The 17,140-nt window shown below is 39.6% G+C and overlaps 1 protein-coding gene across 1 annotated transcript in view; it reads left to right on the top strand.

The window, feature by feature from the left end:
* LOC139718657 (ubiquitin carboxyl-terminal hydrolase 19-like) overlaps positions 1-17,140 on the top strand; it is a 36,612-nt gene that overhangs the window by 6,677 nt on the left and 12,795 nt on the right. Inside the window, exons 5-16 of the mRNA XM_071630114.1 lie at positions 1,168-1,274; positions 3,349-3,420; positions 6,665-6,777; positions 7,402-7,589; positions 8,920-9,100; positions 9,902-10,035; positions 10,698-10,790; positions 11,954-12,019; positions 12,707-12,817; positions 14,961-15,250; positions 16,326-16,386; positions 16,871-16,983. Coding sequence (XP_071486215.1) covers positions 1,168-1,274; positions 3,349-3,420; positions 6,665-6,777; positions 7,402-7,589; positions 8,920-9,100; positions 9,902-10,035; positions 10,698-10,790; positions 11,954-12,019; positions 12,707-12,817; positions 14,961-15,250; positions 16,326-16,386; positions 16,871-16,983 — 1,529 coding nt within the window. The remainder of the gene's footprint in view (positions 1-1,167; positions 1,275-3,348; positions 3,421-6,664; positions 6,778-7,401; positions 7,590-8,919; positions 9,101-9,901; positions 10,036-10,697; positions 10,791-11,953; positions 12,020-12,706; positions 12,818-14,960; positions 15,251-16,325; positions 16,387-16,870; positions 16,984-17,140) is intronic.

The following is a 17,140-nucleotide window of genomic DNA, read 5'->3' as shown; positions in this document are numbered from 1 at the left end:
TTGATCTCAGTATTAGGTTCATCCAAAGGGGATGCAAACAACGTTCGTGCTAGCTGCAGCAATTCTTAACTCAAGTTTTTTTCACTAAATCTTGTGCCAACAAGAATAAAGCCCCACAAACAAACCAGCAAACAAACATGCACGCACAGACACATACATTACACTCAAATTCCCACAGAAAAAAAGGAAAAAAAAAAAGATACAACTAACCGCAGTTGGTTGAAATGATTTTGGAAACTTGCCCAAATGTAACTTTGCTGTACAGAAAAATCAGTCTGCTCCCAGGAGCTTGATATTTCACAGTGTCTACAGTGCAGTTCAAAATCATGTGTAATTGCAGCATTTGATGCAGTTTTTGGGAAGGAGACTTATGCCAGTGTAATGCTACACGTAGTGATATGTATGATAAAATGACCACATTTTTGTGATCACTCAGAACATACAAGTAGTCCAGCATGCATAACATATATCTGTCTTCAGCACAGTGTAGAGCAATGAGGATTGTTGTGAATATTGTATGATCATTAAGGGAGACCTCTGAATGACTGTCAGACTTTACATTTGGATAACTATAAATTGGTTACTTTGGGTACAGAATTTCAGAATTCACAGTGATTGAACAACATGAGGATATTACAAATGATTGACTCCTTTCCAATTGTGGGAGTCTTTTTTTACCGTCTATCCTCCTCCTCTTATTTGCGGAAGAAAATGGATGAATAATCACTGATACCTACAATGCACTCTTTTTTTTCTTTTCTTTTCTTTTTTTTTGCCACCTTTCTTTGTCACATGGGTGCAGGAAATGGCACACATATCTCTTTTGTGAAATCATGTTCAGCAGCTTCAAAAATTTGCAATGCATAGCAGTGCTGACTTCAGGCAGGAACTTGCTCCTGGCACGAGTTCAGGTTTACTCAATGTTAGACTTGTCTCCACACTTCTGCACACAGTTACAATGGACCAATCTCTGCCAAGATGATGTATTCACATAGAAAATGGTTGTATTCAAGGAATGACAATGTTCATGCTGAAATAACCTTTCATCTTGTGTTATTTTGATTATTCCCTCTGCTGATTTAATTTGAATTACATTCTTTGAATCATCTTTTTCCCTCTTGTTTTTGTTTTCCATTTATGTTTTGTCCTTCTTCTTTTTTTCTGCAGCGAGATATGAAGGCCCTGTACCTCTATGTGTATGTGAAGAAGATAAAACGCAGTTCACTGAAAGTCAACTTTGCAGAAGAAGAAATATCCATTAAGTTTCAGACCAAGTGAGTCGGTCTACACTATTTATGGGTGACTACTGTAAAAGTAGATATTTTCGCATGAGTAATTTTGCATGCTCGGATGGATAAGATGAATTTTGCGTGTTTTTAATTACGCGGAATCGAGACATTACTGTACAAGTGGATATTTTCGCATGACTAATTTTTTGCGCTGGGCGAGCTGAGAAAAGTTTTGCGTGTTTTTAATTCCGCGGAATTAAGACATCGACTACTGGAACATGTGGCAAGCAAAAATATTTGTGTGCTTTTCTTTTCGCGCTAGTTTCGGGTTGCGGGAAATGCGCGAAAATGTCAACACCGCGAAAATTTCCACTTTTACAGTAATTACTTGAACATATGGCATGCAAAAATATTTGTGTGTACTTTTATTTTCACATTAGTTTCTGGTTGCGCAAAATGTGTAAAAATTTTCACACCGCAAAAATGTCCGCTTTTACAGTACTTAGTTGAGGTTCATTTAACAAATATTAAGCATTTTGAAACACAAGTCAGTGTCCAAATTCATGAAATTCTTCCGTCGAGATGCTTTCATTGCAACTGATTGACAAATTGCCCTGCATCGACATAAATAAACACTGATCAATTCAGTGCTTATTTAAGTCGTTGCAGGGCAATTTGTCAATCAGTTGCAATAAGTGAGTGTGTGTTCATTCTATACGCGTATATCAGGGCTCGACACTAACGGCGGCCCGGTGGCCCAGGGCCACCAAAAATGAAAGTCGGGCCTCCAAATTTCAAAAAATGCCTGAGAGTGAGTGTTGCAAGTTTGTTGAAGTTTATTTATGAGTAGATATGTCCAACTTCTAATTCTTACTATCATAAATCTTAAATATTTGACTCATTTAAAAAAAAAAGGACTTTTAATGTTTTTTATTGTTTTTTATTCGGGACATCAAATTTTTCTCTCGGGCCTCCAAAAATTTGAAATTTAGGATTTTGGTGGCCCGATAAACAAAAAAGTTAGTGTCGAGCCATGCGTATATATACACCAACATATCAATCTATTGTGCTTGACAAAGCTGTAGTATGATTTATAATCATGATAATCCATCTGGCTAATTTGCTGTGGCCTTGGTGGCAGGAATCGGTGAAAACCACAATGTCCCTTTATTCCTGTTAGGTATAAACAGTCCTCCCATTTCATGCCCTCTATTGGAAAATGTGAAGAGAAGTGTTGTTTATGGATGCATCAGTGCATAAGTGGGGGGGGGGGGGGGGGGGGCATCTGAATATGTAAGTGAATTGGACCAACGAAAGGCGGGAGGGATTCTTTGACAGAACATGACATTAAAAGTTTCATCGCAAAACAAGGCAACTCCATCCGTGCTGTAAAGTTGAGATATTTGTGATTAAAGGTGCTAAAAAAACAAAGAAGATGATAAGAAAATATGGCGTATCTTATTCCTAACTTCAAGAATATTCTGTGTTATGTAACAGGTGGGGCATCACTGAAAGGGTTCTATTTTGCTCCAACTGATGATGGACTTACTTTAAAGGGGCATAGTCCCGGTAGTATAGAGGGCGCTGTTGATGATACTGCCGATCACCGTTAGCATTGATACGAAGATTACTGAAGTTGAGCTGTCACCAAGAGTAAAGTGCGTAGCTGTTCCAAAGTAACGTTGCCTTCGTTGTCTTCTCTGCACATCACGCAGTCTGTAGTAATGCCAGAGTGCGCTGTATGTGCTTGTTATTATGACATCACAAAAGAAGTTTGCTAAAGCTGTCATCCCCCTCAGCCGAATCATGAGCCGAACTGTGATCCGACCACTGACTACAGTGAATCGGACTTCTTCAGACTCAGAGAAGTGGGCCAAAGCGTAAGCGCTAAAGAGGAGTCGATAGCGTAGGTCTCTATAGGAAACTTGCGCCGTGCGCCCGCGTACGCATTTGACTAAAACACCGGGACCATGCACCTTTAAAATGTCTAGACATGGCACTGAATCATTTTGCCCTTGTCGTCTCCATGGTGACCTCAAAGTAGCAGCCCCGTTTAAGAGACTGCTGAAAAGAGGGGTAATGATTATATTCTTATATTTCGTACATTCTCACCTTGCAGTGACAACCAGTTTCTCCAGTTGAACCCAAACAGCACAGCGGACACCCTCTTCTGTTGGAAGATAAAGCCTTGGTAAGATATTTTGTGTCTCAATATCGAGACTACGCATTACTGTGTATGTGAATATGTAATGTCCCACCCGCAATTTGTTCGTAGCTGTGTTCTAGAAAGGGGCAAAAGTGCTTTGTTCCTGTGAGTTGACATGATTTGTACCAGAAATTTGTGGTTTTCACAGCAAATTAAGGAGTTATACTCAAGGATTATTCCAGTTCTCAGTACGTCAAATGGAAAGATGAAGGAAATGATGGAGAAACGTTTACTGTATACGCCATATATTTCGCGAGTCTAAATTTTCGCGAATCGGGAATTCCCGATGATTTCGCGAGTGGTTAAATTCGCGATCGTGGAATCTTGTACTGAACAGAGAAATGTACATGCGTATGTCACATCCACATTGGGATCAGAGTCAATATTTTCACGTGTCTTTGATTTCGCGAATAGCACCTGACTCGCGAAATATTCGCGAAAATAAAAACCTCGCGAAATATTCGACGTATACAGTAGTTTCTTCAATTTCTCTGTCACCTGCATCGCTCTTTCCAGCTGAGGCTCCTACGGAATGGGATGCGAGATCTTATTCAGACGCTGGATCATAATCATCTACCATATTTTCCACAGCATTTTTATTCTTTTTTTTTCCCCTGAATTTTGTAAGTTTGCTCATATTTGTAAATCAGCCACTGAAAAAAAAAAATTACCTTTGATAGTAAAAATACTGTGTATCACCTTCAGGGTAGGAAATTGTGAACTCTTCTCTTTGAAATCAGATAATGCATATCGGTCATTCTGTTGCTGTGGTTCTTAATTGTGAATTGAACCATTTGTTATTGTGTCTTTCAAGTCTCATGTACTCGCTATATTATTGTTGTGATATATATGGTACAAACAGTATTTGTGAGAGCACTCGTCATTTACATGTTATTATAATGATGGGGAAGTTAGCGGGGGCAGGTTTACAGCCTCTGAAGGAAGAGAATAAGAAGAAAACGTTCTTTTGTAACTTGTGATAACTGCATAGATGTCGAGTGTAGGTCTACCTTTCATTTGTGGTAACAATGGTATATTTTACCATTGGATTACAGCGAAAAGACCTGCTGGTGGCTAAATAATGCTTGAAGCACTGTATATAAATTGAAAATAATCAAGAAAAAGAAGTTAGAACCTAGCCCTGGCCATAGCATTTCCTCGCTTTTGAGAGAAAAATAGATTTTCTTATTTTTTTAATATTGGGGTCCTATAATCAAGAGATGAGTCCATCATGTTTGAGCCCTTCCAATGGCTTTTAAGTGTAATATGTGGAATGCAACCTTGGTGGCACGATTTTGATTGCACTTTGATCATTTAATTATCGGCAACCCACAGTTTTACTTGCGAGTGTTGAATGTGTGCAGCTTTCTTAATAAAGTGTTGAAATTGTGAGAATGTGGTTCCTTTGTTGAGACTGCTTAATAGGACTGTGATATTAAAGCTGGCATCAACTATGTTTTTCTCATATTTAGCACAACCTCCCAATTACAGTATCCCCTCGTTGATATGAGTGACATTTGGATCCAAGATTTTAGATACAACACTGAACTTTAGATACAACACTGATTTTAGATACAACACTGAACAGTTGTATGTAAACATGTGTCCACTTCTGTGACAATCCTGCATGAAATGTTATGCAAACATATGCCTTAAATACACGCAGCATTAAAAATATATATATATATTTATATTTATATATATATATATTTTTTTATGCCTCCGCCACGAAGTGGTGCCGGAGGCATTATGTTTTCGGGTTGTCCGTCCGTCCGTACGTACGTCCGTACGTACGTACGTCCGTACGTCCGTCCGCTTTCGTTTACGCGATAACTTGAGTAATATTGACTGGAATTTTACCAAACTTGGTCCAAGTATGAAGTATGATGGGGCAATTATTTGATTAGATTTTGGGTGAAATTGGCTGAAGGTCAAAGGTCAAAGGTCAAGGTCAAATCATGAAATTGTATCTGTTTACGCGATAACTCAAGACTGGATCAAGCAAATTTCACCAAACTTTGTTGGAGGATAATGTATGATAGGACAATTACTTGATTAGTTTTTCAGTGAAATCGGACAGAGGTCAAAGGTCAAAGATCAAGGTCAAATCCTAAAATTCATATGTTTATGTGATAACTCAAAACTGGATGAAGCAGCTTTCACCAAACTTGGTCCAAGGATGATGTATGATGTGACAATAAGTTGAGTAGACTTTAGTGACATTGGCAAGAGGTCAAAGGTCAAAAGGTCAAGGTCAAATGCTATAAATGTTACAATTTCCCCCATATCTATGCAATGCCCAAAGGTATTTTCTTGAAACTTGGTGTGGACATGTACTACTGCGTAGAGATTCTCCAGAGAGGGTTTCACGTCATAAGGTCAAAGGTCAAAAGGTCAAAGGTCTAAGGTTAGGTGAAAATGTTGCAATATCACTTTTCTCGCAAATGGTTCAATGTATATTTGTGGAACTTGGTACATACGCATGTACTGACGGGCAGGGATTATCTAGGGAATTTAGGGGTCATGAGTCAATAGTCAGGGGGTCAAAGGTCAAGGTCAACTCCTCAAAATTTTACTATTTCCCTCATATACTAGTATATATGCAATGTTTGCATTATTACTTTCAAAACTTAATACATGCATTACCTGATGGAGATTCTCTGGGAAATTTCCAGCCAGAAGGTCAAAGGTCAAAGGTTAAGGGTCAATGGCTAGGTTTCAATGCCTCCCCACCCCCCAAAGGAAAAAAAAAATGTTTTGTACCGTCATTACACTCTTTCTTCATACCTTGGAAATTACTCATTGCATAAACTTACAAAAAGGTCCGTCAGAATGCAAGTAAAAATTCTCAATTCCCCAAATATGTGTACCTACACTCCTAGAAAAATATAGCAAACCCAGTTCAAGACATTTCTGACAAACCTGCCATTTCAATATTTTGCCAGTTATGTGAAACTGTCATGGATCACACATTGTGAAGACATTGTACTATACGCTTATTGGGAGAATCATGCATTATGGCGGAGGCATCAGTCGCCATAGCGACATTTCTAGTTTCTTTTTTTCATTTTTTTGGTAGAACTTGATATTTAGGAAACTGTAAACATAGATTGTATGGAGTTGGTGCTAGAGAAGGCATAGTTAGCCCAAGGATTGTATCATTTAAACATCGCCGAACCTTCATCTTTCATCACTCGTTTTCCTTGTGTGTTTTTTTTTTACCTTTAAGGAAACCGATTATCCCCAGTGGCTGTTCATATAAAGTGACCAATAGCAACCTTGAAGTGTTCGTAAAGAAGCAGACACCAGAAAAATGGCAAGCTCTAGAGCGTTCTACTAAGGGTGAGAATTTTGTATTTTCATTTGAAAGTAAATTGATGATTTCGTTAATTTACTCACTGCCATACATTGAGCAGAATCCAAGCAGAGCAGGAAATGCACCTATTTACACACACGTGCATACACAAGTACACACAAGTACACACACACACATACACACACACATTCTATGCTCAGTCACACATTAAACTGTTTGCAGAATTGATGTATATATTATCCTGATTCACAAAATATTATGCCTGCCATATGTAGCAGATATACATTACTTATATGAAGATTTTTCTTTATTTACGATAGGCAGTTGAAATGACATGATACATATTGTGTCGAATGAAGTGTGTATTAATGCATGCACTTTACTGTCACTCTCATGCAAAGCTTATATAGGAAGGTTGTGCAGAAAGCTGTGGAACTATATATCGTCTGTTGAGAATGATAAGGGCGTTAAGTTGCCACTGAACCCATAGTGTTCAAGACCACTTATCGCCCTTCTCATTCTTAACAGACGATATGTGTTCGAGAGTTGTATAAATAAATACATTATTACTTTTACAGGCTGCCTGATTTTGAAGGTATGAAATACATACCATAAACCATGTACTATGTGATTTCCTTTAATATAAATAGTGACGACTGGGAATAGGACTAGAGTTGGATCACAGGGTGACTGGGTCTCACTCTCTAGCACCAAACCCACCTCCCCGGAAGATACCAAGGAGATCGCCAAAGATGTTGGGTCTGAGAAAGAGACTATGCGAGGTGCAGTGGGCGGAGCCAAGTCTGTGGAAATCAAGGAAAACTCAGTCAGGACAAAGGTAATGACTTTAACATTTACTGGGAATGGAGGGACAATAACCTGGAAAATTTTAATGGATTTGCAAGAGTGTTATAGGAAGACACAGCATTCAAGCAAGTCAAAGTTGTGATGTGTTTTACCCTTCGGCCCTTGAACCATCCGTGGCCACCATTCTCAGAAATCACAGAACCACCTGTTGCAGTGCATGTATGCATATGTGTGTGTGTGTGTGTGTGTGTGTGTGTGTGTGTGTGTGTGTGTGTGTGCGTGTTTGTATGTGTGAACCAATGTGTATATTTATGTGATGTATGAAACTGTAATTAGGTCTCTGCTTAATTCGTGTCAATCCTTGTATGGTCCTACACTGCAGCTTAAAGGGACTGTACAGTATTGGTTGAGGGGAGAATTCAGGTTTATAACATTCCTAAGTAAGCTAATGAAAAACCTCTTATGAAATATGAAAGAGCATGTAATTTTAAGAAGGATTCAACGTTTATTTGATGAAAATTGGTTTTCAGATGGCTGAGATATCAAAAAAAAAGCGATAATGATAAAAGACGACAGGCTACGCCTTTTATTAGGATCTTTTTGTTTCACCTTGTTTTTGGATATCTCAGTCATTTCAAAACCGATTTTCATCAAATAAATTTTTGATTCCCCTTAGAATTGTATGCTCTTTGACATCTCATAGAGTGGTTTCTGAATATCTCGCAAAACTTAAAAGCTAAATCCTCACCTCAACCAGAACAGTACAGTCCCTTTGATTTTCATTACTAGTATATACACACAGTCGATGCAGTGGAATATACTGTGTTAGTCAGTGTGTAGAGGGCAAAACTAAAAAACCTGTAGGTACTAAAGGGTTAAAGGATTGGGGTTTTGTGCACTCTTGTGATGTAGGATGCAGAAGCAGTAACATACTTGTACATTGGGTAGAAAATCAAATTTGGAACGACTGAATAGTGCTGTGTAGGCAAAAAGAGACACATTCACTTATATTACTATGAGATATTATTTTTCTGTAGTCCATATGGGTTGACATTCAAGACCTTTTAGAACATCACATTGGACCTACTCTGCCGGCTAAAGTGAGATGCGAGCTTCCTCAGACCTCGAGAAGCCTGCAGGATCTTAATGGTGTAGTGTGAGAACAGATGCTGCTCTTTAAAGTTGACAAGAGTTGAGAAACAATTGCATCAACAGCAATCTAGGACAGTTGATTTCCTGCAAACTTGTGACGAAGATAATGATGTTCACTTGAGCCAGAGCAAAGGACACATGCTCTTATTCCTGTGAAAAATGTACATCATGCAAGTAATTTTTTGTTCTCTCCCATGTTACGGGGACAGAAGCCAACCTGCACCGTTCCTCCCCTCAGCCTCGGCAAGCAGACACAGCCTCCTCCAGTAGCACCTGCTCCGCCCCTCTACCAGGGATTCTGTGGACTGGACAACTTGGGCAACACATGCTTCATGAACAGTGTCCTGCAAGTCCTTGCCAACACCAGGGAGCTTAAAGACTTCATGCTGGGTACGCCTCTCTGTGTTACTCTAGCTTATTCTTTTCTCTCCCTTTTTTTTTTTTTTTTGTCATTGTAGAGTACCTTTGTTATTTAGTATTGAAAGTCACTTCAGAGGTAGTTATAGATGACTTGTGTCTAGAAAAGGGTATGAGCAATAGGAATAGGATTTTTTGTTTGTATTCTGTGTCTGCTTGTATTTTATGTTGAATTGCCAAATAGATAATAATTATAATGATAATCAGTAGCCGTGGTCACACTGGCAAAACATCAAAAATTTTAAGATCGCATGGTTTATGTTCTTGAAGTCTTACGAGTGTGACTGCAGAGACCACAGAGGCAACCTACAATCTGGCACACATTGCATTCTGAGCATTGCAGCCTATGTCCATCCAAGCGCAGACTAATTTTGCACACCCAACCCACTTGTGCATGACTTGAGAAACTCCTTTTATCATATTGTTGTCGTGTAGATAGCGCTGACTGCACAAATTCTTCTCCCCGATGGGGACCACAAAGGTTTAGAATGCTGTGTTTATGACTGAGTATGGCAAAACTTTCATTCAAAACTTTTTGCTCTCTAGTTTGTAGGAGGATAGTTTTAGAATGGCTGTTAACTTCAGAAAGGAGAGGATTATCCTTTTGACTGTCATGTTTGTGGCAACAAAAAGTGGTGAAAATCTCACTAATGAATTGAAAACTGCACCATGATATGTTAGCGGTGTCTGTCTTCATGACTGTTATCTGCTATGAGTGTTCCAGAGAGAGTGTGCCTTACTGTGATTTGACCCGACACATTGTGCACCTTACAGAAGCGGACTTCAGCAATGAGATCAACCGAGACAACCCCCTGGGCACCGGGGGACACCTGGTCCTCTCCTTCGCTGTTCTCATGAGACGTCTCTGGGGTGGCCAGTACAAGTCTATTGCACCATCCAAGCTTAAGGTATGCATCCTTCAAATGTAATTATGCAAACTGAATGTCCACATCCCCCCCCCCCCCATCTCTCCCCCTCTTTAGCTCACCTTAGCACTAGGAAGCCCCAAAGCCCCCAAATCAGAGAATCTTTTAAAAATCTCTTTCTTTAGACTAGAAATTATCAAGTAAGTGCTATGAGTATTGGTGAGTGTGCTTTCGAATATTTTATGGCAGCTCCCGAGGTGACCCCCTACTTGCTTGGAGCAAACTGTAGACTATTTTTTACATTTTGATCTTCTTTTTTGAAACACTTGATCAAATTTTCAGCAAACTTACCAGATATTATTGCCAGTGTGAAAGAATTTACATGTTGACACCATGCTCCCTGAAAGTTCCCCCAAACCCTCCAAGTTTGCTACGTTCTTCTCAGGTGAGCACTAGATCCACTGAGCCTCTTGTGTAACTCCTAGTCTACCCCAAACTGATAATGATAGAGAGATAGAGATTTTTTTTAAAAATCTAATTTGTGCTGCCACATGGCATTTAGGTATAATTAAGGGAAATCCTACTTTTCGATGCTTGCCAGATGTAGCCAGAGTTTCCAGGTTGATAATGATAGGTATAGCTAACGTTGTGGAATAGTTTGAAGTGATCGCTGGTATATTGCTGAGTTTTTGGTTTCATTTCAGTCTATCATATCGGGCAAGGCATCCCAGTTCATGGGCTTTGCTCAGCATGACGCTCAAGAGTTCATGGCCTTTCTGCTGGACGGACTTCATGAGGTGAGATCAAACAGGGGGAGCTCTTATCCGGAACGTCCCGAAATAGAGCGTGAAAGTGATCTTGCTGCAGGCAGGATACAAAATATTTGTTATTGGTAAAGACAACCCAAAAATTATATATCTAAAAAACAAAACAAAACAAAACTAAACACTAGTAACCAGTAAACATGATGTTTTGATTTTTCTGTCTGAGGAACCAAAGTTCTTGCTTGCAGTGTGTAGAAATAAAATTAAAGAATGCAGAACTTTGGATATATTGCAAGTTGATGTGACCTTCAGCAGTGCCTAGCTTGTGCCCATATGCATTCGGTATTTCGCTTGAACAGCCAGATTTAAATAAAAAAGAAAAAGAAAAGAAAAAATCATTTTATTCTGCAAAATTTTTTTAGTAGCCACAGGCAGCTCCTTAAACACATTTTTCTTTGTGCAAAGATACAGATGACACAAAATGTTCATCTTGATGTGTAATACATGCTTTAAAGTAAATGTAGCTAGTTTGTTTAACCTGTTGAAGACTAGTCCCGATTATATGCAGGGAGGTGTCTATGGGAAATGCGTGATATGGCAAAATCAGCCTACCAATGAGTTTAAGTTGTTTATGAGAAATTAATACTGCAATGGCGTTTACTTCATGAGTATAGTGATTTAGGAATTGATGGACTGATTTTGCTGCAACACACATTTCCCATAGACACCTGCCCAAGTATACTCAGGAATCGTCCTCAACGGATTAAGATAATTTTGTGAGTGGTTGAAATCACAATTGAGAACCGCAGTGATGGAATGAGAAATCAGTGTTATCCATATTACAGAGAAAGTTTGTGATTTTCCACCAGACGATATATGCAATGCATTTGTATTGCAGGAGGAAATATTTTTGGAGTTGTTAATTTTGCAACTTATAGTTGATTCATGAAATTTTCAATACATAAACATACCATGAAGTATAGTGCGTATATTAAAAAGTGTGAGTTCCTGTGACCTACAAATAAATTATGTAGCATGAAAAAAAAAAAAAGTTCCAACAAGCTCATGGGCCGAGAATAAATCACCTACCATAGTTCAATCTCATGAAGCTTTGCATACTGTGTGAAATGTTGAATATTTTTCCTGCTTCAGACCATGGCCAAGTAATTCCCGTCTTCCTTTCTAATTTCCAATAGGATATAAACAGGATCAGGAAGAAACCATACACTGAAACAATTGACTCTGATGGACGAGCTGATGAGGTGAGGGACTTTGTATATGTATAGTACAAAATAATATATAATGAAAAAAAAATATGATAGATAGAATGATCATTTTGTTGGCATCTGGGTGTGTGTGATTGCATGCATTGTGTAAGTTTAACTTGCATTCTTCTTTTGTGTATGTATGATGCTTTAAATACGTTTCATATTTTGCCATAATGCATGTTATTTGATATCATGAAAATCAATGTATTCTAAACTATTGACCTGTAATACAGCTGCATGCATTTATGATGATTCATTTGAAGGAGAAGGTACAATATATGTGTTATGTTGTTGTTTGCAAGAGAACATACAGTACAAGAAATGGTTTGATGTGTTTAATTAGGGCTCAACCACAAATGCACATTAGATGATTTGTTAGCAGTTTGCATTCACTGTCATGTAAACTTGCTCTCAAAGTTTTCTCCAGGTGTATCGCAAGATGGCTGTCACAGAAAAGTGTGTTTTTTTTTTCAGGTATCGTAAAAGTGACATTAACATATAATTATTGTTTGAGATGGACGTACTGGAGGTCACATTCGGCAGAGCAGTGCAAATAGCTGCTTGATTAACATTAATTTTGCATTGACTTTGTGCTCGCAAACAGAGATTGAAAAGAAGTTATATCGCATGTCTCAGTAACTTATCAACCTGATGAATGCAACTCGTTGGTCTGCTCTGCAGGTTGTCGCAGAAGAAGCGTGGAAGACCCACAAGAGGCGGAACGACTCCTTCATTGTGGACATGTTTCAGGGACAGTACAAGTCAAAGTTGGTCTGCCCAGAATGTGACAAGGTAATGTCAGTCATAAGTGATGTTTTACATGTATACATGCTTAAATATATCAATTGTCAGCACAGTGCCCAAAAGGAGCTCGCAGTTATCAACAGTTTTTTTGATGTCCTGCCAAGTACATGCTTCTTGCCTAATAACAGAAAAAGTCTAGTACTCCTGGGATTTGTTTAGTTCAAACAAATCATGGTGCTTTAGACTTTTCTTATTGTACAACTTGCATTCATTTAAGCTTAGAAAACTATCAGGAAGTACAGCTCTTCTCAGTACTGCTTGGAGTGTCTGTAAGCACTTTTGTTTGTCAAGTCAGAATGAATGTCTTACTTGTAGATTTATTATTCATTTTACCATCTCTACATAGTTGCTTTGCTTTCCTAGATTCATATTTTACATATTCCTCCAAGACTTGTAACATACTGTGTAAGCCATATATTGTCACAACTTTTGCAACTCTGCTGCCCTCTGGTGCTATTCGCAAATGTAACAACATTCAAATGTTGACTCTAATCCAAACTGTACATGTACTGGTATGCAGCTGCAGTACGCAGTAGATAAGTAAGGTGCCTAAAAATACAGTTTAGTAGGCCTAAGTTGTGGTGCTCCTACTGTGTAAATGGATGTGTGCATGCCTCCGTCCATTAATGTACTCTGCAATTGAGATAACCACTTGGGAAATAGTTGGGAAGTCCTGATTCACGGATAAAAAGACTCGCTAGTTATAAAACATATACAGTAAACGATTTATACCACCCTTTCATTTTTCATGTGCATTTTTTGTTTTTATACCCCCGCCAAACGAAGTTTGAAGGGGGTATATAGGAATCAGCGGACGGTTGGGCGGTCGGGCGGTCGGTCGGGCGGTCGGTCGGGCGGTCGGTCGGTCGGTCCGTTGCAAATCTTGCGTCGCGAACTACTTCCTCAGTTTTCAACCGATTCCCATAAAACTTGGCACAGATGTGTGCCTTGGGTTGTAGATGTAGAAGACGTATTTTTTGACAGTACCCAAAAGTATGTTGCCATGGTAACGGCATATTATGGGCAAAAATGGGTACAAATCTTGCGTCGCGAACTCCTCCCACAGTTTTTGATCAATTTTTATGAAATTAGTTACAGATGTTCATCTGAATATGTTAATGTGCAAGACACATATTTCCGCAGTGGCAAAAAGTGCATTGCCATGGTAACGGCATGTTATTGGTAAAATATAGGGCAAAATGCTTCATGGCAAAACTGCTTCATCAGTGTTCTTCCAATTCTCATGGAATTCATATTGAATGTTTGTCTTAGGATATAGGTCAGCATGACACATTTCTTGACAGTGACAAAAAGTATGTTGCCATGGTAACAGCTCACATATTATGAGCCAAAATGATGGACAATTTTGTGTTGCAAACTACTTCCTCAGTTTTTGCCCAATTTCCATGAAACTTGGTACAGATGTGTGCCTTTGGTTGTAGATGTGCAAGACGCATTTTTTGACAGTACCCGAAAGTACGTTGCCATGGTAATGGCATATTAATGGCAGAAGATCAAGGAAAGATCTTGCGGATTTAACTACTTCCACAGTTTTTTGACCAAAGCTTATAAAATGTGGCACACACCTTGATCTTGGTGGGAAGATGTGGAAGACATATTTTTCGGACGTGTCGGAAGCTGCGTTGCCATGGTAGCGGCATATAAATGGCAGAAGATCAAGGAAAGATCTTGCGGATTGAACTACTTCCTCTGTATTCGACTGAAGCTCATGAAATGTGGCACACACATTGGTCTTGGTGGGAAGATGTGCAAGACATATTTTTTGGACGTGTCGGAAGCTGCGTTGCCATGGTAACGGCATATTAATGGCGGAAGATCAAGGAAAGATCTTGTGGATTGAACTACTTCCTCAGTTTTTGACAAAAGCTTATGAAATGTGGCACACACAATAGTCTTGGTGGGAAGATGTGCAAGACATATTTTTCAGACGTGTTGGAAGCTGCGTTGCCATGGTAACGGCATTTAAATGGCAGAAGATCAAGGAAAGATCATTCCTTGGGTAAGACTGTCGTCACGGGGCGGGGGTATTAATCACCTTCAGTGATATTTTTTATGTGTTGTGCTTTGTAGAATGTGTTCATGATCTGTGCTGTGCTAATTTGTCCGTCAGGTCTCCATCACCTTTGACCCCTTCATGCACCTGTCGGTGCCGCTGCCCAAGAAGAAGCGTCGCATCGCCATCTTCTTCTACTCCCGCGACTGCCACCGCCGCCCCGTCAAGTACGTGCTGTCGCTGAGCTCAGACGCCACGGTGCACGACCTGACAGTGGAGGTGGGCCGCAAGACGGGGGTGCACCCCGCCAACCTCCGTGTCTTTGAGGTCTACCGCAGCCGCGTCCATAAGCACTTCTCTCGCAGGAGCACACTCTCAGGGGTCTCCTCCAATGACGTCATATTTGTGTAAGCATCAGCAATTTTGAGATGATCCCTGATTTGTTATTTTCACTGCACATTGGTGAGCAGCCACTATTTTGGAAGTTGGAATAGTTATGTGTACATGTATTTTATCTCTGTAGGAACAGGATACATTGTCTATGTGTGTATATGATAAGGTAGTAATTTGATTTATGAGTACATAATGAGTGTGTGATATGTTGTAGATCAGGTTTGATATTCACTAAAAAATAACTTAATGTACAAGTGAAGTGTAATGGTACGTGGCAGAAATGCTCTGATAAGGGGTACTTATGTAGGGTGTATGTGGAACCCATGCAGATTGCGTATGTTATGTGGTTTGCTGCTTTTAATGTGCAGCTTGATGAATATTCAAAATGCCAAAGTGAGACTTACAGCTAATTGACAACTTAAATCCGCTTTCTTGGTGTGGGAAAGAGGATTATGCATACCCAAGTTGTATGTCAGTGCCATCTAGATGACTGAAAGTTGCACATACTTTTTAGCCTCAAGTAATTTTGTAATTGCACCTGGAGAGCTTTATTTGCCTGATCAGTCTTCATTAGAATTGTGTTACATGTATGTCCTCCATATCAAAAAGTGACAAAGGGCAAACACATATATACAGAGCTTGGACTCCAGTTGTGATTTCAAAGTTGTCCGGCTCTCATCTTTTTGCAACCTCCTCATAGTGATGATATGATTTACTCCAGTGTCAATGGTGCTGTTTCCGTGTTTCAGAGAAATTACCTTAAACTACATCGGACATTTGCTAAATATTTGGGGCCATTTCTGAAGGTCTGCTTAACAAAGCCGTGATGCAACCATTTGACGTGTATGTTGGCTTTACCTGACTTGCCATCAGCATCATGACTCCACCGAAATTGGTGGACTTTGCAGATTGTTTCCTCTCACCAAACACAGCTGTGATAATCGCAGCTCTCGCCAATGGATCATCTTCTGTCACTGATACCGGGCCACGCCCATTAAAAGTCCCTGCCTCTGCCATTGGCTTGACTGGAATGATGTAGAAGACAGTACCTCTTTATACCTCAAACTTTTTATCTAATTTTCTCTCCAGGTGTGAGGTCCTGTCACCATCTATGGCTGGAGAGACAGTAGTGGAATTAACAGTCATTCAGGTAAGGATTTGTTGTTGTCGTTGTTGCTTTGCTTCATCACTCTATGCAACGCTGCTCACTGGCACTGGTCCAACGGTCCCTCACCATTAAATTCACTGTCGGACCAGTAACTTTTTCAGGAATGGACCAGTAAAAAATGGAAAAACTGGGTACCTACTGGTCCAACAGAAAGGTCGGACCAGTAGAAAAAAATGGGTTAGTGTGCAGCCCTGCTCTATGGGTCAGAATGTGACATGTATTAAACCAACTTCAGATTTTCAATGATACTGAGATGAGCTTTTAATGCATGGTATTTATCCAGAAATATGTTATCTCAAGTGAATGTGATTTCAACACATTTAACTTTGTTGCATTATATTCATTTTGCTTATTTTTACAACAATATTTCCCTCCCTCGTCGATCACTTGATTTAATTTTGGTGAGCTTACCAAAAGGTTAATGATTTGTATTATTCTTTATTTGCCATTCTGTGTCTGACTGCAGAGGATGCTGATGCCTCCAGTGCTACAGCGCTGCTCTCACTGCAAGCGCTCCTGCGAGAAAGGGGGGATACTCAAGAGATGCACCAAGTGCTACCGGGCGGCATACTGTGACCAGTGAGTAGATGATGAAAATATGTGATTGTGATCTCTGATGAGGATGATGGTGATGATGATGATGATGATGTGGAGGAGGAGGAGGAGGAGGATGATGATGATGGCAATGATTATAATAACTGTGATTATGGTCAGAGTGGCTTGTTGGTGAAGACAA

The sequence above is a fragment of the Diadema antillarum genome, unplaced genomic scaffold (assembly GCF_040938485.1).
Source record: "Diadema antillarum isolate AM-2024a unplaced genomic scaffold, OU_Dant_1.0 scf00000098, whole genome shotgun sequence".
Classification (NCBI taxonomy): Eukaryota; Metazoa; Echinodermata; class Echinoidea; order Diadematoida; family Diadematidae; genus Diadema; species Diadema antillarum.
This window is presented reverse-complemented; position numbering and strand designations above follow the sequence as displayed.